Genomic DNA, 23,140 nt, shown 5'->3' with positions numbered 1-23,140 from the left:
GTCCCACACCTAGACTTTCTGATACCACATATCTGGAGTGGGACCACGCACACCCAGAGGCAGACATCGCTAGCCTCCAAAAGGAGCAGCTTTCGCTGGCAAGTGCATGGCCTTATAAGGAATTTCCTGACCTTGCAAGGCAGAAAGAAGACCAAACGACAACATGGCCAAAGAAGCGAGCAAAAAATCTGTTGACCGGCTATTTTAGAGCACTAACCACGTTTAGTAGCCATGCATGATAAACACGAATGTGCACGCTAAAAACAATGCAAAAATTGTTAAAATGTATGTAAAAAGCTATCCCCATTGCACTGCACTGTAAAGTGCTGTGTGCAATAGTAAAAAGTACAATAATTCAAAAGGGAAACAGATTACCAGTAGTGAGAAGTACTGATCAGTTTCCCATAACAATGAGCAAAAGGGAAGTGAAGCTGAAGGATTTACTTCCCTTCCAAAAAGTCAGAACAGGTTTAAAAACTGAGGAAAACGAATGGGGGTACAAAGACACTGTGGAGGGAAAGTTGGAAAAGGTAAATCTTCCCTAACACACAATATGAGATCTATCTGTGCTTTTATATCCGATGCATTATTACCTTACTTTTAAATCTCCAGTGTGGGCGGTGGAGGGGTGTCCTTGCCTCGACTTTCTAAATCAAGGGTCAGTATAATGAGGGAATGATCAAAGTAAGTATGGGGTGGCTTGAAGCCTATGCTCAAATGCATACCATGTACAAATGAATAGAGAAAGAACTCTTGACCATTAGGATTTATTTGATGCCATAGGTCAACCATTTGTAAGTGTGACAATTTTCAGCACTTCAATAGCAACTGCTGACCGTCATCTAATTATAGTGCTAGATCTGTCAAGCTCAATATTTACGATTGTAGTAAAATATTCCGCCCTTATTAGATCGGTTCCAAATATTAAATTTGTCAGCTGGAATGTTGCAGAACAGAGCCAACATTCAGAGGTTACATGTTAACCCTGTGTACCTCATGTGCCTGCAGTTACTATCTACTTCAATGATGGGGGTGGGGGCGTTAAAATGGATTTTTCAGGAAAAAACCTGTGGGAGATTCTGAGGCGACACCGTATTCTGTTGAACAGGAAAAGACACATTCTATCAAGGTAGTATGATGTAGCAGTAAGGCTTAGACTTAGAAGGTTGTGGGTATGGTAAAGAGTTACTGTTAAGAACACACAGACACTCTTAATTCAAGTTGGACAGAATTTATAAAAATACAGTAATATTGACATTGACTCTTGCCTGGCAGGGAAGGACTTCTTAGGTTATTGGGTACCTTATAATTATAAATCAAGGTATCTGCTTGTCTTCACTTTACTGTCTGCAGTTTTACTTGTTTCAGTGTTTTTGAACATTTGCTACAGTGTTAAATGAAAGTGTAGGTGATCTCACTTTGTGTGTGTGTGCGCGCGTGCATATATGTATAGAAATATATAGGTTTGTGATGCTTGTGAATCTGCTTAGAATCACATGCTGTGCATGTAGTCCGACATCTAGTGGAAATTGTGGAGCATTGCATCTTTCTTTCGAAGATCGAAAGGGGATGTCAATATGGGCGTGACTGTAACACTATCCCTAACGTGACGTGTAGTGTACCCAAAATGCCTCATGCGTCGAGGTCTCGTAAATTGTTTTTTTTCGCCAACCTAGTTGGTCGTCTATGCAGAGCTTGCAAGAGTTTAATATTGCTAACTTTGTCCTCGGGACCTTCGGTCTTCTAGTCTCCCGACTATCTTCTCAATGACTGCCTTGTGGGTTTCCTGCTGTCAAAGACATCTACACCTGCTCGACGACTGTTCGACGACTATCGACGCGTGGCCTCGGCCCTCCGACCAGGCCCTTGCAGTAGGGAGAGTGGAGCCCCGGGTTTATTCTTCGCTAAAAATGTATTTCCTTTACCCCTCTCTTTCTCTTCTTGGTCTGGCGGCCACTACCCTCTGCTATAGAGAGGACGCCCTTTAAATGTCTTTCGTGTAAAGGCAAGTTTCCTTGGAAGGACACCCATCGCCGTTGCAATCAGTGTCTTCCTCGAGACCATGACGAGCGCTCATGCAAGTCCTGTAAACTCTTTCGACCGAAAACATTGGACTAAACGGTGGGCGGCCTACGCTATGCAGGCCGAAAGCCATTCCTCTGTTGGCGCCGTCGCTTTGCGCGAGGAATCCGTCAGCAGCCATGGCTCTGAATTGGAAGCCACCGACCTCTCAGCGGAGCCTTCGGGCTCCCAGGAGCCCGGCCCCGACCAAGAAGACACCGGCTCTGTTGTGAGTTCACACCCCGGCGACAAAGGCACCACAAATACAAAAACACACAATCCGTAAGGCCTCTTCGACTGAGTCGTCGAAGAAGCCTACAACGCTGCTGAAACTTTTGACTGTGCCTTCCGAACCTCGCGATTCAGTGCCCTCCACGCAACCGCTTTCGCGGCATGCGACTGGGCATTCCTCTGGAAAGGGCGTTCATCCCAAAAACATTCCGTCTTTGACATGCCATGCAAGGGCACGCAAGCACCTAAGGCCTCAGTGACGTCACTGACTGTGACTGCGCAGTTAGGCGCGTTGAGACCTTTGATTCAACCTCCAAAAATCTGTGAAAGCCATGCAGATATCATTTTGGCAGCCAGAGAGCCCAAAGGCACCCCCTCTCATCGAGAGAAGTATTCCAAAGCCCCCAGCCTCTCTAAGGCCTTATTGGGAAAATCTCCCCCTTCTGGGCAATCTTTTCCACCTCCAGACCCTTCTGCCTCTTCCCTATGGACTAAGGAGAGATTTGAACAATACAGGAACAAAATGGCCCAGTTCATTAACTTTTCTGACAGGTACATAATCACCAAAAAGGCCCAGGGAGGACTCCTCCTGCCCCATCCCTTACAAAATGCAGAAAGTCCCCATCTCTGTACAGGGACACCAGGACCATATCTTGGATGTCCCAGAGGACACAACACAGGAAGATACCTATGAGGATATTAATCCCTTTGCACAAAACACAGCTGATCAGGACCCAGACTGGGATCAAGATCATGTGGGGGATCAGGGCCCTTGACTATCATCTACACATACCCCTAACCCAGACATCATCTGTCTAGATCCACCTTCTTCGCCTCCACAGGGGGATTTGTTGACCAGATGTTGTTCAATGCTATTTTAAAAAGAGCAGCCGATCATTTCCAGTTAGCTACACGTGAGGCAGCTCCAGATTCAGACTTTGCTGAGGATATCCTGAAGGAGAAGCCTCAGACTAGTCAAGCCATCCCCTTACTGAACTCTATAAAGAGGCGCCTGGCCCCTTCCTTACTTTCGCCGTCTCTCACACAGGAGGTCAACCCCTAGGTTGAAAAATTATTCTGCCATCACCTTCCGACTCTATATAAGGGGTCATGCTACACCGGACTCCCTGGTGGTTACTACTACTCGGAAAAGGGTGGGGGTTCCACTGTCCTCTGTGGCATCCCCTCCGGACAAGGACTGTAAAATGCTTTATGCTCTGGGTAAACAGGTCACTGCCTCTGCGGCCTACTCTACTAGGATCGCAAACAATACCACTCTCCTGGCAAGTTACAGCGATGTCCAATGGGGCCTAGTCCAGGGTGGCCTTCAAGATGTCCCAGAGCCCACCGGATCACGCCTGCCGGTGGTTGTGGCTAAGGGCAGACAGGTTACCCATAACACATTGAAGAACACTCTGGACTCACTCTAGCCCAGGGGACCTTACTTAAAAGACATGCCTGGTTAAAGAACCCTGGCTTTAAAACCGAAACTTAGGCCTCTCTTGTCAACAAACCAGTTGAGGACTCCAACCTTTTTGGAAAGGCTGTTGATGACGCCCTGGAGACTGCGAAAAAAGAACACAAAACACTGTAGCTCAGCCAGACCACATCTAAGCCCTACCACGAGCGTGGAGGCTCTAACTCACACCGGTCCTTTCGTGGGCAATCATTTTCCTGCTCTCCCCATGGACACTACAGCTCAGGGAGTACCCCCTGGTCGTCCGGCCAAAGCTCTTCTAGTAACAACCAATATCAACAAAGAGGCCCTCTCGGAGGCAAGGGTAGAGGCAGGAACTCTACTCCTAGAGACTCCCCGGCCTCCATCTCAAAGTGACTCGCCAGTTCGGGTCCTCTCTCATGCTTCCCCGGTCGGGCGTCACTTGTCATCATTCATCTACGACTGGGAGGGGATCACATCAGACCATTGGGTGTTAAAGACCGTTGCCCAAAAAGTATGTCAAACCTCAAATTCAGGATAACAACTCTGCAGGAGGTAATCACACTGCTGCAGCCGGGGGATTACATAGCCACATTGGACATGAAAGATGCATACTTTCATATTTCAATGTTGCCAGCGCACAGAAAGTACCTCAGGTTCATGATAGAGGACACCCACTATCAGTTCAAGGTTCTCCCCTTCGGCATTGCCTCAGCGCCACAGGTATTCACAAAGGTACAGGCGGTAGTAGCTGTTCACCTGTGCAGGCAGTCCATCCCAGTCTATCCTTACCTTGACAAATGTTAGGCAAAGTTTGAATGCAGTACCCTTTGGAAAACTACAAACAACTATGACTACGGGTATAGGCAACCCAACCTTTGGTTTAAGCTTGTGCTACAGTTTTAGTAGCATGTTGAGCAGCCAGGCCTATCTCAAGAGGGGAAATGTGAGCTGTAGTGGAGTTAAACAAAGATTCACAGTTACAGGTATTCAAATAAACTCTTACACTCAAGGTTTCTTGCATAAACAATTATTAATTTATTCCGTCCGTTATAAAGCCTTCTTCAGAAGAGAGCAATAGAATAGTAACCCAAATATACTTCAATATTGTACACTGAGTTTCTGGATCAGACAAGGCCCTTTTGGGATGGCTCACAGACACAACCTACAGCCACAGGTGACTTCAGTAACAAGGGTGCTGGGGACATTAATACCTTACTGTTGGCATACAGAATACTCTTAAAAGGTAAGTAATAGAACACAAGAAATACAAATAGTCCTAGGCAGGGCAAATACTTTTAGATAGCTCTGAGAAAAGTCATTCAATGCAATAGGCTAAGCCAAAGTCAATAGGCCAAAGCCTTTGCATAGGATGCAGCACTTCAGGTAAGTAAAAGGAAAAGTATTTGCACAAGTTCTTAGGAGTCTTTGAGAACAAGAAGAATCAAATGTAGGGCCACAAGCTGATTAGGCTTGTGAGTTGCAGAAGTTACATGCACTTCCACAGTAAGAGGTACATTTTTACAGTACCTTAGTAAAGAAGAAAAGATGCAGCTGAAGACTTCTGTTCCTGTGCAGCTCTGAAGGTCTCTGTCATGATGCCTACCTCTAAGGAGCCAGGCCGGGCCCAGCAACCCCAGAGGCAGACATCATTCACTCCTGGGAAGTCTCAGCGGGCCCAAGTCGGGGCCCTTTGGACTCAGTCCTGGCGCCGTAGGCGCCAGGCTCATAGTGGACCCCAGTCCTGGCGCCTTAGGCGCCAGGCTCATAAAGGAGGATTTATGTGTAAGTGCTTGGGTGCACACTTACCTGATGCAGACCTTGCTGCTTCATCCAGGCCCTCTTGAGGCCTGGATGGGACTACTTTACCTGTGGGACTACTTTCCACCCGGGTGTGGTCAGGGAAGGATACATACCAGATCGGTGGAAGGATACATACCTGGAACTTCTTCCAAAGCTATTTAAACCCCACCCGAACAGCCACACGTGCTTCGCGTTGTTCTGCACCTAGCAGCTGGACGCTCACCGTGTCTGCTCCTGCATCCTGACTTCTGCCACGCCTGCCAGCACCCTGGATCACCTGCAAAGGGAGAAAGGAGGAGAATTGGGGAAGGAAAGACCTTACCTGCTAAATCTGCATCCCGGAATCATTTCACCGACGATCCTGAAAAGGAAGACATCATTTTAAAAGCATTTCACTACGATCGCTGCAGCGCTGCATTTTATTCACCTTTTCCAGGCGCCTCCATCTTCAGCGGCGATCATCCGGATTTCGCCACGTCCCGGCGCCTAGGGGAAAAAAGACAAGAACAAAGGTGAGAGTGAGAAAAGGAATAAGGAAAGCTCAATTTCCTGATAACTTACCCGTTGGGTTTTTCCACTTCATTTCGGGTCCTGCCGCTTCTGGACCCCGGCCCCTAAGGGGAAAAAAGGCTAAGACATTGAATGAGCGAATGCAAAGACATTACCTGAGCGCTCATCCCGAACTTACCTGTCATGTACTGAAGCTGCACGTTTCACTTAGGGTCGGCGCCATATCTCCGGCATACCGAACCCCGGCCCCTATGGGGAAAAAGACATAAGAATTAACGCTTGCTGCAATAAGACTACGAACATTATTAAGGCTTGAACTTTTGAACAGAACTTATACTGCGTCTTACCTGAACAGTCAAGCTTACCTGAACACCAATCCTCAATCCAGTGAAGTAACTGGGTTTCAACGCGCCCCTGCAGCAGAAGCAGGATGGAGAGCTCTTCCTTCCAGATCCTAAGGTGAGGCTTCACAGGGGAATCGTGGAAGTGGTATCGTGGAGGGTTGGAAGGGAGTGGGAGGCTTGAGCACCATTCCGTCAGTGGGTAACAATCCCTTTTCACGCACAGGAGGATATTCCTGCGAGCCTGAGAAGCTAGAGTTGAGGGGCCCATCCTGTTCATCTTTGGAGTCCGGCGCCCCACCTTAAGGAAGCATCAGCACCCGAAGCCGCGCCTCCGTGGGAATCAGGTGAGCGTTACAGACTCACTGTTCCTGGGCCTCAGTCGTCGGGACAAAAGGGAGGGCGTTGGGGGACTCCTGCACTGGCACGGTCAAAGCTGGCAACCGGCAAACTTTACTTCCAGTGGCTGTTTTGCGTTTCAGCTGCTTGCACTACAGCAAATAGCAACAAGCACGGTTCCTGGCTGTCAAGGTGGACTTTCCTCACATCTGAAGTCCCGTACTCAACTGAGGGGGGGGGTCAGGCTTGGTCAGTCCTGCTTTGTGGGAGTCAGGAGGATCTTCCAAAAGCTTTAGGCCAGCTTACAAGCAACGCACACAATCTGGTGTCCCTCTCCCTGGCTCTCCAGCTTCCTGCAGCACTCTGAGGAAATGCAACCAGCTCCGAGATGGGTGTCCAGGTGGCTTACTTGGGAGTTGATTGGTCCTACCAACTCAAAGGGAGAAGTTGTCCTTTGCAGGGCTTCTTTGTCGATGCGAACTTGGCGATTCGGACCTGCAGCATGGCTTCACCGGGCAGACCAATGGTCCAGGAGTTGCAGCAGCCGTCCTCTTCAAGCTCTTATTCGGTTCCTTCGTCCAGTGGTCAACTCTGCCTTCCGAGCCAAGAGACTCGCCTTTTATTCAGTTCTCTCCCATTCATTCCTGCCTAGCTGCCACTCACCCAGCAGGGTGGCTGTCCTTGCCAGACAGTCAGATAGCCAACCGGCACAGAATGCATTTGGATCTCCTAGGAGACTAAGTACAGGGAGTTTCGGGCACCTCCCTCACTTGGTGCCTACCCCAGACACTCTGGAGCCAGAGGTGGGTTTCACTCCTGAAGCCCGCCAAAGGCGAATGAACAGAGACCAAACCTGGTTTGGCGCTCAGAGAAAGCGTCAAAGGACCTTTTCACAAAGAAATGGCGAAAAAAGAACACCGGGAACCGTTTTAACAAAAGAGGCTCAGGCGCCATCTTGACAAACATGGCTCTTGCGATTGAACGTAACTGAGCTGCGAACAGTTCACGGTCGGAGTAAATAATGGTAGTTCATTGTAAAACCACTGCCACCAGCCATTCTGAGGGGAAAGGGTAACAGACTCTTAAATAAGTAACTAGGCATAGGGGACAACTAAGTAACCCCTCCAACACTCTATTGTAAGATAGGGTGGGCTGGGTCTAGAAATGTACAGGACTTGGTAAAGTCAGTTTCACTCCTGTTCTGGGAAACAGTAGTTGATCCCAGAGAAGGTATTTAAACCTTGGGAAATCTGAAAGACTTCCATGTGGCACTGCACTGAAGGTGCTTTGTGACACAAGTGTAAAAAATGATGCCTATGGAGTTGGTTAGACTCCATAACCAAAATGAAACCGTGGATAAACTCACATCAAAATAAATGAGAGAGTGGGAAAAAGGCTCACACTCCAGGCAAAAAATTCAAGTCCTCAAAACCCAGCAAAGTTGCTGGGGGTCTCTAAGGTAGAGGGAATTGGCACATTTTTGAGAATTCTGCCTAACAAAGACTGGCTTATAACAGGGGATTCATACAGAACATGCTAAACAAATACCCAGAAGACGGTAGACCTTCTCTTCAACCTAGGTTTCTCTATCAACAAGAAAAAAAACAGTCTAAACCCCAATCAAGTCGAACGGTTTCTGGGGGCTCTAATTTGGACCAAAGATGGCCTCGTCTTTCCCTCCGAGAGAGCTCTGCGCCCCATGCAAGAGTGGCTCTCGAGCCAATGGTGCCAGGCCTGCAGCCAGTGGGATGGTCTAATGGTTATGTCGGCACCCCTCGTTCCGTCTCTGCAGTGGTGGTCAAGGGAATACCTTCAGCACCCCCGCAGTTGAAGCCACTCTCGCCACATATGCATCTCTGATGGGTTGGGGGCTCATTTCCTTCAACAGACGGCGCACGGCATGTGGTCCCCAGCGGTAGCATCCACTCACATCAACCTGTTGGAACTGCTAGCAGTGTTCAAGGCACTGAAGGCCTTCTAGTCTTCACGCACAGTACTGTGGCCATGTATTACTTAAACAAGGGGGCACTCACTCTCCAGGACTGTCCAAACTGTCCCAGAACATATGGAAGTGGGCTCTCAAACACAAAATGTTCCTCCATTCACAACATGTTCATGGAGAACTCAATCTTCTGGCAGACGTACTCAGCAGAGACTTCCCCCCTGCCCATAGAGCACGAGTGGCGGCTAGAGAAGAACATTGTACTCAACATCTTCGCAGAGTGGGGCTTCCTACAGATAGACTTGTTTGCCACTCTGGAGAACGCCCAATGCCCAGATTACGCCTCCAGGTATCCTCAGAACCGCTCCAAGGGGAACGGTTGTTGGATAACATGGTCCGGGAAATTTGTCTATGCTTTTCCAGCAAGGGTGTCAATCCTATTGAATGCTCACCTAAAGATATCGTCTTGTACTTAAGCCACCTGTTAGATTTGTGACTGGTTTTGAATTTGCTAAAGGTCCACTTAGCCACGCTTTTGGCGTACAGCAGGTCCCAGAGCAAAGTTTCATGGTGGAAAATTCCTGTAATTAAAGCCGTTATGTAAGGGGTAAAGAGAATACATCCCCCAATTTCGAACCCAGCTCCCGGTTGGAATCTGAATGTTGTTTTTACCAGTCTGATGGGGCTTCCCTTTGAACCAGTGCACAAGGCTAACCTTAAAGCACTTGCCTACAAGACCACCTTCTTGGTGGTGATCACCTCTATAAGGAGAGTTACTACAGGCCCATTCGTCATGATTCACAAAGATAAAGTGGTTTTGCGCACACACCCTTGCTTTGCGCTTACACTTATCCCAAAGTTCCATGTAAACCAATGCATAGAACTAACCACCTTTTTCCAGAACCCCACTAATGTGGTGGAAAGAAGCCTCCACACACTGGATGTAAGGAGAACGGTTATCTACTATCTGGAAAAAATAAATCCACTAAGAAAAACAAACCAGTTCTTTGTTTCAGTGGCAGCTGGTAGAGAAGGGGACCCTGTCTCTAAATTAGCTATCTCCAAGTGGATCGTAAACTGCATCACACTGTGTTACACTCTTGCCAAGCGAGAGCTACCCTTCACGCCTAGAGAACACTCTACTCGGGGCACATGGGCTACCATAGCATTCATTGCAAATTTTCCTCTTTATTCCATTTGCAAAGCAGCAACCTGGAGTTCTGTACACAACACTACTGCCTAGATACACACTTTAGGTCTGATTCTCAGGTGGGACAAGCGGTGCTAAGACATCTCTTTGCTACTGTTCCTCCTCACATCCCACCACCACTCTGGGTACTGCTCGCTAGTCTATGAACAGCATGTGATTCTAAGCAGATTCACAAGCATCAGAAGACATACATTACTCCCCATAATAGCATTGCTGATGATTGTATCTGCTTAGATTCACATGTGCCCACCCTTCCTCCCTTTGTTGAGTAGAAGTACACCTTCTCTCTTCTGTACACGCTCACGCTGACTATAAGGCTCTCTCACGGCAGAAAAAACACAACCAGAGGGACCTCGATGCATGAGGGATTTTGGGTACACTACACGTCACGTTAGGGATAGTTTTACAGTCACGCCCATGTCGATGTCCCCTTTCGATCTTCGAAAAAATGATGCAATACTCAGCGATTTCCACTAGATGTCGCACTATATTCACAGCATGTGAATCTAAGCAGATACAATCATCAGAAATTCTATTATGGTGAATAATGCATGTCATATATAATGTTTCTCTTCATAAGATGATTTAGGGTTAGGTACTTACCTTTTTTACTTTACATGCTTAGAGATATATAGCTTTATCAATTGTTATTTTGTATGCTTGTGCTTCTTGAGTGCTCTATGTTGGGTTAACTGTACTACTAAACCACACCCCCATATCTCCTTAAGTCTTGCCTTACTGCTCAGACTATGCTTACCTTGATAAGTTTGGCAAGACCTAAGTGCCAATTACCCTGTTCATCAATTAGAGTGGCCTCTCAGAACCCTCTCCCAGGACTGGTTCTGAAAATCCATCGAAACACGTATGAACAGGCTTATGAATTTGTCTGTGTATTTTAGTTTATTAAAATCTTTTCACAAATTAATATGTACAACAAACATCTCTAGATCATTTATAAAATGTGGTACGCATGGATAGACATAGTAAGTTATAAAAACGAGAAAACCACACCTTAATTCATCTGTTGAAATAGATTCACCTGAGCGTTCATTAATCAATATTCTGCAACGGATCAGAGTGAGTCTGAAAACGTACCAAAATGCCTCTGATTTTAAGTGGTTTAGATTGTGTACACGTTTTCCAAATATATTTATACTCATAGTGTTGGACTCACGATAAATTAAGAGAAGTTTCAACGTTTCCAAATTTGATGGAATACAACAGTGGCAACAACCTCTTTTGTCTACGGTGACCCCCATGGTCCCCATCTCTCAAGTGTCCCAAGAAGATTAAAACGAAAACGCAAAAATATATAACCAAATTTAGGGTTGGGAAACCTCTCCAAATACTTTGTAATAGAATTGTATGGTCGATAGGTGTTGCATTACTTGAGACATGTTTTGAACGCTTGCAAGGAGACGCATGCATAAGCATAATAACATTAATTTAATAGACAACTGTACTTTTTGTCTGGGTAACAGAACCCCTGCATCCACTGACCACCACCACTACTCATTCCAACTTGAGCTGCTTTTATGAAGTTGCCAACTTCGAGGGGATTGGGTCCTCCGACGTATTCCATATCTATGACAGTAATCACGACAGCTGTGCTGCTTCGGGAAATCTTCCTGCGTCGATGACGTCAATACGCCGCCCTCGAGCACCTCTTCCGACGGCCGACGTCACTGGATGTTATAAGTAGGATGCACGACACCCGTAGCCTCAGTTCTGTTTTTTCCGCAAACGTGTTCGCTTCGGGAATCTCTGCACGCCTCGACTCTTTGGAGTTTCTGTTGTTATCTCGGTTCTTCGAACCTGTTTGTTTTGTGAAGTTTCTTCTTCGTGAAGGATGTCTACCTCGTCTTCCACCCAGCGTCCAGGCTTTAATAAGTGCGGAGACTGTGGGTCCAAGATGTCGGTGACAGACTCGCACGACGCCTACCTCTGGTGCCTCGGGGAGGCCCATGACACGGATGACTGTGTCGACTGCCAGTCGCTCACGTCCAAAGCCCTGCAGGAGCGCAAGAAGTTGTCGGTAGGTAAGGTGTCCAAGCCACGGAAGGTGAGGTCTGCGGGCCTTTCGACGGACGATTCGAGGGGCGACTCTCTGCATAGTCATCGGAAGTCCAGTGGGTCTCGGTCCCGGAGTCGGTCTTGCCACTCCTCTGCCTCTTCGAGGCACTCCTGGAAGCGCCGTCATTGGTCGCCTTCCCCGTCCTCATCCGAGGACTTCGCCCGTCGGCGGGTCGCTTATCCCACCAAGCATGCGACGCCGGTGGAATGGGCTTCCTTCGGGAAGAAAATGTTAGCGATTCTCAAATCGCAGGGCACCGGTCCGTCCGCGCCTCCGAGTGGGGTCGGTCGTGATTGGTCGAGAGACACCGCTCGCACGCCTTCGGGCTCAGGTGGTCGGCACGATTCGCGGGAGAGGTCCCGCTCGGACAAGGGGAATCGTACTCGCCATACCCGGTCCTCGACACGTTCAAGAGCGTGTGGTGTGAACCTGTGGTGTCTTTGAGGAAGACGTCGACGCCGGTGGCGCCAAGGTCGTCGACTGACTCTTTCGAGGCCCTGCTTCCGAAGAACGCTGTCGAGGGACACGCTCGGGGCTCCGGCCTCGAGGCCTGTGTCGACGCCATCGATGCTGTCGGCACCACGTTCGGCATCAACGCCGATTCGCTCGACGCCTTTCGAGGCTGTGTCGACGGGGGTACCCCGGGGCTCGGTGGAAACCCCTAGAAAGGCTCTGGCCAAGATCAAGCATGGCTTTGGTTCACATCCTGTGCCTTCTTACCGCCATCTTGAGTTTATTTCAGAGGTGGATGAAGGCTCTGATGATGGCATGGTTCCTAATACGGTTCCTGACAAGATTCTCTCGGGCCATAGCCAATTTGAGGACCTGAGGCAGTCCCTGCATGATGCTAGTGGGCTGGACACCTCTCTGGAGGTGGAGTTTTGTAGGCCTGAGTCTGGCACTCATGCCGACTCCTCGTACCGGCGCCTTATGTCTAGGGTCACCGAGTACTTGGGATGGTCTGCTCCCCCAGGGGAGTTTCTTCTGGATGATCTTACGGATATCCTCGACCTTGGTCCACCAACTGGCCCGGTACTGCCGTTTCATATGGCTCTACAGAGGAGGGTGGTGGTGGCGTCTTGGACTGCTCCAGAGAGTCTCCCGGCAGTGGGCAAGTCTTTGCCACGAAAATACCGCCCAGCCAGTAGTGACCCCTGCTACTTGTCCAAGCACCCTACTCCGGAGAGTTTGGTGGTGCAGGCGGCTACGACCCCGGCAAGGCAGGTGTCGTATCCTACCATCCCTCCTGATAGGGACAACAAGCGTTTTGACGGCTGGGCGAAGAAAGTGTTTTCTGGAGCGGGTATGGCGCTTCAGGCAGCCAACTCCATATGTGCCTTGTCACGTTTCACGCACACTCTGTGGAACTGTTTCCTTAGCAGCTGAACATATTCCCGAAGGGGACGAACGGGATGGTTTCCTTGCCATGGTTCAGGATGGCAAGGATGCCATGTGTGAGGCCGTTCAGTCGGGTTTGGACATGGCAGATTGCGTCAGCCGGTCCATGGCGGCGAGCACCATGATACGCAGGTTTGCGTGGTTGCGGAAGTCGGGGATTTGCTCCTGATGTGCAGGCCCGACTCCTCAACATGCCCTTTGATGGGGAAAATCTTTTGGCAGCAAGGCTGACGAGAGCCTTGAGAGGTTGCAGACCTCCAAAGCTGCAGCGAAGTCGTTGGGCGCTGCAGTTCGACAACCTCCGCCTTTTCGTCCTAGGGGACAGCAGTGGAGGGGAGGTTCCTTTCGTTATTACTCGTCCTTTGGTAAAGCGAGAGGAGCTGCCAGTCAAAGGGGCCACCGTAGGAGTGCCAGAGGTGGAAAAGAGGGTACTCGAGGTGCTAAGGCCGCTCGGACAGTTGCCTCTTTGCCCTCAGGCAACGCCGCAGCCGCTTCAGCTCAGTCATGAGGCCATGTCCCATGGTTCGCCGGTTGGGGGGGAAGGCTGGCACAGCATCTTGTAGAGTAGTGTGCCATTTCTTCAGATGTGTGGGTTCTGGAGATCATAGCCCATGGCTACTGTCTTCCTTTCCGGTAGAGGCCTCGCGACAATCAACCGGGGAATCTCTCTTTGAAGAGTCCGGATCCGCTCCTTGCGCAGGAAATTCAATCCCTGCTGGAGAAAGGCACCATTGAACTGGTGCCTGTAGCACAGGGGAACAAGGGATGGTATTGCCCTTATTTTTTGATTTCAAAGAAAGACTGGGGATTGAGACCCATCATGGACTTGCGCGGTTTGAACAAACTCCTCAGGAAGGACAAGTTCAAGATGGTTACTCTCTCTCAAGTCCTCCAGGCCCTTCAACTTCAGGATTGGTTGGTGTCTCTCGACATCAAGGACGCTTATTTTCATGTGCCGATCCATCCAAAGCACAAAAAGTATCTGAGGTTCGAGGTTGGAGACTCGCACTTTTAGTTTCGGGTCCTGCCGTTCGGCTTCACCTCTGCCCCGAGGGTCTTCACCAAGCTCATGGTAGTAGTGGCAGCGCATCTCAGGAAAGGGGGGGATTCACGTCTACCCCTACCTGGACGATTGGTTGATCAGGGCGCGCTCTCCCGAGCAAGTCCTGGATCATCTGTCCGTCACCTGCCACTCCCTCCACAAGCTGGGCTTCTCCCTCAACTTAAAGAAGTCCCATTTGACACCAGCTCAGCGGCTCCAGTACATCGGAGCAGTGCTCGACACGTCCCTGGGGCAGTGTTTTCCTCCCCAGGTGAGGGCTCATCACGTTCAGCAGATGGTGCACAAGTTTCAACTTGCCCAGAGTCTCCCAGCGTTCGAGTTCTTGAGACTGCTCGGCCTCATGGCATCCTGCATTCTTCTGGTGCCGGAGGCCAGGTTGCGGATGAGATCTTTGCAATGGGCACTCAAGCTCCAGTGGTCTCAGTCCTCCGGCAGGATGTCAGACCCTGTTCAGGTGCCGTCCTCGGTCGCCCAGGACCTTGTGTGGTGGGCCACCAAAGGCAATCTGATAGGGGGCGGCTCCATTTTGGCTGCCATGGCCGGAGGTGACGATCGTGACGGACGCATCCCTCATGGAATGGGGATCTCATGCCAACGAGTTGACAGTCAGCAGTCGTTGGTCTCCGTCGGAGTCCAGACTCCATATCAATATGTTGGAGCTGAGGGCCGTCAGGCTAGCCCTGAAGGCTTTTCTGCCGACTGTGCGAGGAAAGAATGTCCTGATCCTGACGGACAACACGGTCGCCATGGGGGGGGCAGGGTCACTTCCTCTGTGCAGGGAGGCGATGCAGCTCTGGTTCTGGGCAATCCAGCAGGAAGTTTCTATCTCGGCAGTTCATCTGGCCGGAGACGAAAACGAGACGGCGGACGCTCTGAGCAGGTAGAGAGCGATCTCTCACGAGTGGGAGTTGGCTCAGGAGATTCTCCTGGAGATCTTCGCCCTTTGGGGGACCCCTCAAGTGGATCTCTTCTCCTTGTGTGTCAACCGGAAGTGTGAGAGGTTCTGCTTGAGGGAATTTCCTCCAAAAGGAGCCTTAGGGGGACGTGTTTGTGGTGGAGTGGTCATTCCCACTGCTGTACGCGTTTCCTCCAGTCCCCGCCATCCCGCAAGTACTGTGGAGGTTATGGAGGTTCGGTTCCTGGACCTTCTCGACTTGTCCATCTGTCCTCCACGTTGTCTTCTCTACCGAGAAAATCTGCTCTCACGGGAGGGGGGTCAGGTTCTCCATCCAGAGGTCAGATCCCTCAACCTTCATGCTTGGCTTCTGAAAGGTTGAGGTATAAGGATTGGGACCTCTCTGAAGACGTGATGGAGGTGTTGCTCTCGGCCAGACGGCCCGCAACTAAGTCCCTGTACTGTTGCCGTAATTTCTGCGACTGGTGCAGGGTTAAGAATGTGGATCCTTTTGCATGTGACATTCCCATGGTTCTGTCTTTTTTGCTTTCTTTGTCCCACAGAGGCTTCAAGTGGGTACCATTAAAGGTTACCTGGCAGCGAAGTCCATATTTAAGCGCTCGTCTGAAGAGTGTTCCTATTTTAAAATTCCTTTAATTTCTCATTTTCTGAAAGGGCTCACTAATGTATTCCCTCCATCACCTTTCCAGGTGCCCGGTTGGGATTTGAACCTTGTTCTCAAGTTTCTGATGGGTGCTCCGTTTGAGCCTTTGCATTCATGCAATTTCAGACTGTTAACTCTTAAAACTGTATTTTTGGTTGCGGTCACTTCCGCTCGCAGAGTGAGTGAGTTACAGTCACTTTCAGTTAAGCCACCCTTCACTGTGTTTCATAAGGACAGGGTTGTCCTTAGAGTTCGTCCTTCCTTTCTTTCCGAAGGTGGTCTCGGAATTTCATTTAGGCCAGAAGGTTGTTCTTCCCGCGTTTTATCCTCCTCCACATCCTGGTAAGGAAGAGGAGAGGCTCCATAGGCTTGATCCTAGGAGAGCGTTAAGCTTTTATATTTCACGCATGTCCCAGGTCAGAGTGGACGATCAATTCTTCATTGGTTACACTGGAAAGCGTTTGGGACAAGCTGTGACGAAACAGACTTTGTCTCGCTGGATTATTTTGGCTATCTCTGAGGGTTACCGCTTGGCGGGTAAGGACCCTCTGGTCGGCTTACGGGCCCATTCTACCAGGGGTATGGCTGCCTCTACTGCCCTACAGAGGGGTGTTCCTATTCGTAACATCTGTGATGCAGCCACCTGGGCTTCGGTACATACTTTTGTACATCACTACTCCCTCGATTCCATCCGGGGGCAGGATCTGGCCTTTGGCAAGGCGGTCCTTTACTCCACAATTTGATTGGGCATTCTAAATTTCTGTTTTCTAAATTCTTTTCCCACCTCCTTGCATTGGTACTGCTTTGGGAGTCTGTCATAGAAATGGAATACGTCGGAGGACCCAATCCCCTCGAAGAACAAGTTACTCTTACCTGGTAACGTTCTTTCGATGGGATGGTCCGACGACGTATTCCATATCGCTCCCTCCCTGCCTTCCCCGCTACAGAATTTCTTATGCGATTGCAGCTTACGTTTCCGCAAGGCTTTGTGTGGTCAGACTGGCAGAAGACTGGTGCCACACGTTCTGGGAAAAAACTACAACTGAGGCTACGTGCGTCCTACTTATAACATCCAGTGACGTCGGCCGTCGGAGGAGGTCCTCGAGGGCGGCGTATCGACCTCATCGACGCAGGACGCAGACGCCGAAAGATTTTCTGAAGCAGCACAGCTGTGGTGATTACTGCCATAGATATGGAATACGTCGTCGGACCATCCCATCGAAAGAACGTTACCAGGTAAGAGAGTAACTTGTTCTTTTGCAGGCAACATACATATCGTACAGAAAAGCAATAGATTCATTGTTCTACAAGATTTGCTTTGAAATAGCATACAGTTGTTGTATTCCACCAGATTGTATTTAGCTAGAATGTGTAGCCGTTTTTAGCGATTATTTCATTGCTACAAGAAAGAGATTTCCCCGTTAATCATTTTGCTGCCAGGAGTGCTGTGAAGAACTAATCTTTTTATTAGATAAGCTATTTCAAAAATGATCTTAGATCTAGCTGTTAATATTGCCAATAATTGTGTATTTAATTGGTTCATATTATACTTATTGCCCTCTTTTAAAACCCTGAGGCGTGTGCAATAATGTTAATTCACCTATCAGATCTAAAATCCATTTTAGTTTCTCTGTTGTACTGGTTTTCTTCATATCCTATAAGCAATAATTTGCGTCGACTAATAACATATTTCAATTAGTGGAAAAGAATCCAAGATGTCTACATTTTAGTGCATATTTGAGATTCTTTATTTTCTTCTGCAGGAAACCAATGCTGTACATGTAAATGTTGGAGCTGGATCGTACTTAGAAGTGAACATTCCTATGACTGTTAGCGAAAATGGTGAGAGAAGTATTTCTTTATTAATTTTCGACTGGCTTGATTTGAAAGTTGGTGCTTAGTACTGAAGGAAATTAAGTTGAAAATCATCTTTTCCATTTCTTACACAAACCCTGTACTGAATGTTTTTTATTTATTTATTTTTTTTTAGCAGTAGGGGTGCATATTGGTAAACCTCTTCGAGCACATTTACATGATGTTCCTTCCCAGCTGATCCAAATAGTAGTTTCTGAATGTTGCAATTTACTTCTCTCAAATTGGGCCATCTGGATGGAACACTTGGTTCTGTAGAGAATGCCTTTTAATGTTCCAATCTTTGGGGGACCACTGGATTTTAATACCAAACTATATTTTGACTAATGACTTTTTTTCATTTTGATTTTGTTGCCCATTTTAAGTAATTATTTTTCTTTTGATGCCTCAAAAAGTCTCTAAAATATCCCAGTCCTCAAACGTTCACAATAAAATAATTTCAGAATAGGCATCATCTTTTGGGGGTCAGAACATGCAATAATTGAACAATAAATCATCTTAAATCTAGGAAAAATATACCCAAATCATTCCACATAAACACATAGAATTTCTTCTGAAAAGAGTACAAGAAAGTAGCTATTGTCAAGGAAAGAAATAAAGTGATGGCTCCATTCAACAACTGGTTTGCTGAAGTGACCCGTTTACCACATCTACGAAAGAAAGAACATTTCTGGGAGAGTGAACGTTTATTTCTGCTGACTACTGTAAGGAAGGCATGGTATCAAATAGTGAAGACCGACACAAGTGATTACAGTTCAAGGGGTATTTATTGAACTTCAATGGGTTGATTGAATGCCTATCTAACCCTAAATCTAAGGATGGGAGCAAGCTACGACCATCAAATAATAAATAATACAGTCCTAGTGGAGTCTGTCAAAATAAAAGCGCCTATACTAATACACCTATTGCCATTCCTTACTCTAATAACAAATGTGGGTGGGAAAATAGTGCATGCCAAACAAATAGTGTAAGCAAAAGAAATGGTGTTATGTCAGAATTCCCCACGTTTTCAGCACCGGTCCAGCTTCTTACACAATGAGTAGTTTGACCTGTGAATTAAGGCCCACCTAGCCTTCCACATTAAGTCTATTTTCTTGGACTTCAAAACAATGTTCCATCAAACCAGTTTGCAAAGATCTCCCTCTCTCTGGCTCATATCTTATACTACACAGTTCTCCCAGGTCCCCCTCTGCTGGGCTCAAACCTCTCAAAAAAACTAAAGTTCAAATACAAATAAGCAAGGGGGTCCCTTCCCGAAGCTTATCACACTTCGAGTCTCCCTCTGCTGGGCTCGGACCCCTTTTTTGGATGTCGAAGACTTTCAAATGTGCGCTGGATTTTTACAAAGACCTTCACTGGACCACTTCGACTTTCTGACACAGTTCAACTTTCGCTTTCCCCCTTCTCTGGGAGTTTAATCTCTTTTCTTCACTTCACAGTTCAATTAGTTCCCTTTCATTCACGCCCATCCGGTATACGCGTCAACTTCACACTCTTATCCAGATGCTTTCTGGTACTTTGAGTCCTTTTCAACCACTTGCATAGGCTTCCCTCTCTCGGGCGCAAGCCTCATTCATTTAACACTTTGTTTCACTTTTTCCATATCAACCGGATCCTGGGTAGCTCACCGGCTGTATTTATCTTTGCCTGTCCGTCTTCCCCAACTGCGCCGTTCGCACAGAAGGGAAAAGCAGCCATCTGTGCAGCACTTCCAAAGAGGGAATTCCTCCACTCTGTGAGTCTCGCCTCTTAAAAACCTTGTGGCCTCTTGGAAATGTAATCCCCTTTGCTTGGCTCTCTCTTGCTCTCATTGGCTTTTGCTCAGTGTCTGGGTAAATTAATTTCCTCAGCCCAGGAAGAGCTGTCCTCTCTTGTGCTCAGTCTTGCTGGCTGAGTGCTTGGGAGTTTGGTAGGGATCCTCTGCTGGACTCATCCTTGCAGCCTCCCTCCTGTCTTACCAAGAGCAACTGACTTCTCTTCCCTGGCAGACTCCTTTTAAACACCTGTGAAAGGTTAATATATTGCAGGAGTGTGGGTGGTTAGGGTTGAGGCTGCCTGGCCTTGCCTGTCCTCGTTAACAGGACAGCCTGTTACCCAAATGGAAGAGTCTGTCTTCTGTGTCTCAGTGGGTGTTTTGTCAGTGCTCTTCATCCTCACGGTCCCTCTCTTCCTCGTCTGTGTTTGTGTAAAGGGGGGGGGGTAGGAAGTAATTGTATCCTACAAAATAGGATAGGTTAGAATTGTTGGGAATACTGCGTCTCGCCATTGGGTGTTCCTAACCCACTCACCGAGGACCCCTCACTCGGGTGATCCTCCTGCACTGGTCCACCCACAGGGACTGGTTCCAAAGGCAATGGCTGTGCCTTGGCCACCTGAGTGACAAATCCCTGGGGACTAGCTAGTGAGACGCCCTTTGGTTTCTACCATCACAGGACACCACGAGCAGAGCTGCAGGTTCTAGAAATAAGATGTACCAGAAGAGGTGTCTGTGGAGAGTCGTACAGAGGCAAGATAATGCTGACTAGAGGCGTGTATCCAAAGCTATCGAAGATCCTGACTGGAGCCCTGTAGGGCTGAGAGTACTCCAGGTGGCTCCAATGCCAACCGGAGATGAGGCTCCAAAGTGGCTGTTCGAAGGGATATTGGCGGAAAGTTTGAGTCTACTATCCCCACTATGGAGCAGCCACTAACACACACGGAGGGAAGAACCACATCTCGCGGATGTGCACTGATGGTTCTGTGAATTGTTAGGCAAGATTTATGCAGTACCCTTTGGGTGCACTACAACAACTCTGACCTCCTGGCAATAGGAACCCAGCCTTTGGTAGAAGTCTGTACTATGCAGGTTGGTAGCGTGTTGAGCAGCCAGGCTTCTCTCAAGAGGGGTCAATGTGAGCTGTAGGGGAGTTACACAGAGATTCACAGTGACACATATTCAAATAAACTCTTACACACCAGGTTTCTTGATTAAAAAATTATTAATTTATTTAACAGTCAGTTAGAGTAAGCCTTCTTCAGAAGGGGGCAATATAATAGTAACACACAAATACATTCCAAAATACACACTCTTAATATTTCTAAATCAGTAAGTACCCTTTTGGAATGGCACACGGACACTTCGTACACCCTCAGGTGAATTTAGTAACTCGGACACTGTGGACATTAATATACTACTGTTGACATTAGAATCGGATTTAAGAGTTTGGCAACAAAAAGATTATTAAAACAGAACAAGAGATCACATAAATATTCTGCAGCAGGTTATTCAGGGAGCCAAGCTAGGCCAAAGTCAATTGGGCAAAAGTCTAGGTGAGCTGAAGCACTTCTTGCAGGTAAGTAAAAGTCTTGAACAATGTTTTAGAAATCTTTGCAGAAAAGACGAATTCAAAGCAGGGCCACAAGCTGTTTAAACTTGTGAGGTAAAGAAGCTATCAGCAACTCTACAGAGCAACCACAACAGGTCTCACCAACGGAGAACAAGTGCAGTTACACAACAAGAGGTATGTTCTCTTAGACTGTACAGTACATTTAGGTTGAAGAAAGAGGGCAGCAGATGACTTCAGTTCCTGTGCAGCTCTGCAGATCCTGGTGTTCCTGTGCCTCAGTCGCGGGGACAAGTGGGAAGACGTCTGAGGACTCCTGCACTGCAAAGGGACAGTCACCGACCGCAACCGGCAATCTTCAAACAAGTGGCACTTCAGTGTTTCAGCTGCTCGCGTCTACCGCAAATAGCAACACTGTGTCATGATTCCTGCCCCTCATGTCCCCAGCCCACCAAGATGTCAGGCTGGAGCCAGGCCACGATCACCTACATGGCCCTCAAGGGCCTCTCCATCCCTCCAAAGACCCACTTGGAGTCAGACTTGGCGCTTGTGGCACCAGACTCACTCACTCCCATAGGATAACATTGGGGATTGGACTTGTAGTGCATTGATGGGGACACGATGGATGCCCCCACATATTTCGGTTCCCTGAACTGCCTGTGCAGTCTAGTCTTTTGGGTGTGGTTCAGCCCAGAGACACCTGGGATACCCAGAGACTGTTTAAGCCATGCCCAGGCTGAGAAACATGCTTTGTGTTTTCTGCACCTGCAGCGTGACACTCACCGTGTTCGGATCGGTCTCCAGTAGGCCTGCATCTTTCTTCTGCGCTCAGCTCCTGCAAGAACAAGAACACTGTTAGGAACAGCTTTACTTTGCGGCGCTTCTGCCCATCATTCATCGCTCCGTCTGTTCTGCGGGCTTCTTCGGCGGTGTCATTCCCATCCCGGCACGCTGCTTCCTAAAGAAAAGGGAAAAGAACAGAAAAAAGGCATTAGTAAGCATTCAGCAAATCTTCACTTATTTTGAAAGACTGTACGAGCTTCAAACGCTTAACTGAATCCCAGCCGCTCTGGGGGAACTCTGTCCCCGGAGGATGTCCAGGTGGGTTACTTTGGAGTTGATTGGTCCCACCAACTCAATGGGAGAAGTCGTCCTTGCAGGGGCTTCTCTGTCGATATGAATTTGGAGTTTCAGCACAGCAGCAGGGCTTCACCGGGCAAACCAATGGTCCAGGAGTTGTAACAGGCGTATTCAAGTTTTTCTTCGGATTCCTTCGTCCAGTGGTCGACTCTGCCTTCCAAGCCAAATAGCCTCGCCTTTATGCAGGTTTCTCCCATTCATTCCAGCCCAGCTGTCAATCACCCAGCAGGGTGGCTGTCCTTGCCGGACAGCCAGCTGACCAAACCCCACAGAGTGCATTCCTGTCTCCTAGGAGACTAAGCACAGGGAGTTGCAGGCACCTCCCTCGCTTCCTGCCCCCGCCAGACATCCTGGTGCCAGAGGCAGGCTTCACTCGTGAATCCATTTTGAAATGGCACCCTTGGGTGCTTTACTGCAGCTGCAAACGCAGCCCGCAGTAAATACACGTCACGGTAGTTAAAAGTAAACTGCTGCCACCAGCCATTAATCGAGGAAAGGGTAACATAAAAATGTTACATGAGAAGATAGACAAAGGGGATACTAAGTAATCCCTCCAGCACCCTATTGTTTGTTTGTTTTGTTTTATTCGTATTTATATAGCGCACAACAGCCCGATGACATCGTGGCACTTGGTACAGTACAAAGCTTAGTTACTTAGTTACGTGGTCATTAGCAATATATATACAGGTTGCAATCTAGTTACATAGTCATTAGCAGTATATATACAGGTTACAATACAGTTATATTACATTTGTGTTATATTACAATATACATAGCAGAAGTAGAGGAGGCAGTCCTCCACTTGCTAGTTGAGGAGAGTGGCCTTGAGGTTGTTG

At 48.1% G+C, this 23,140-nt stretch overlaps 1 protein-coding gene across 11 annotated transcripts in view; it reads left to right on the top strand.

Moving 5' to 3' along the window:
• Positions 1–23,140, top strand: part of BLTP1 (bridge-like lipid transfer protein family member 1) — a 2,946,455-nt gene that overhangs the window by 273,751 nt on the left and 2,649,564 nt on the right. For all 11 annotated transcript variants that reach the window (XM_069631149.1, XM_069631145.1, XM_069631146.1 and 8 more), the window contains exon 12: positions 17,733–17,811. In XM_069631149.1, coding sequence (XP_069487250.1) covers positions 17,733–17,811 — 79 coding nt within the window. The remainder of the gene's footprint in view (positions 1–17,732; positions 17,812–23,140) is intronic.

Source organism: Ambystoma mexicanum, chromosome 6q, assembly GCF_040938575.1.
Source record: "Ambystoma mexicanum isolate Mex_15411 chromosome 6q, UKY_AmexF1_1, whole genome shotgun sequence".
Classification (NCBI taxonomy): domain Eukaryota; kingdom Metazoa; phylum Chordata; class Amphibia; order Caudata; family Ambystomatidae; genus Ambystoma; species Ambystoma mexicanum.
The sequence above is the reverse complement of the archived record's forward strand: the minus strand, read 5'-3'. Positions and strand labels throughout refer to the sequence as shown.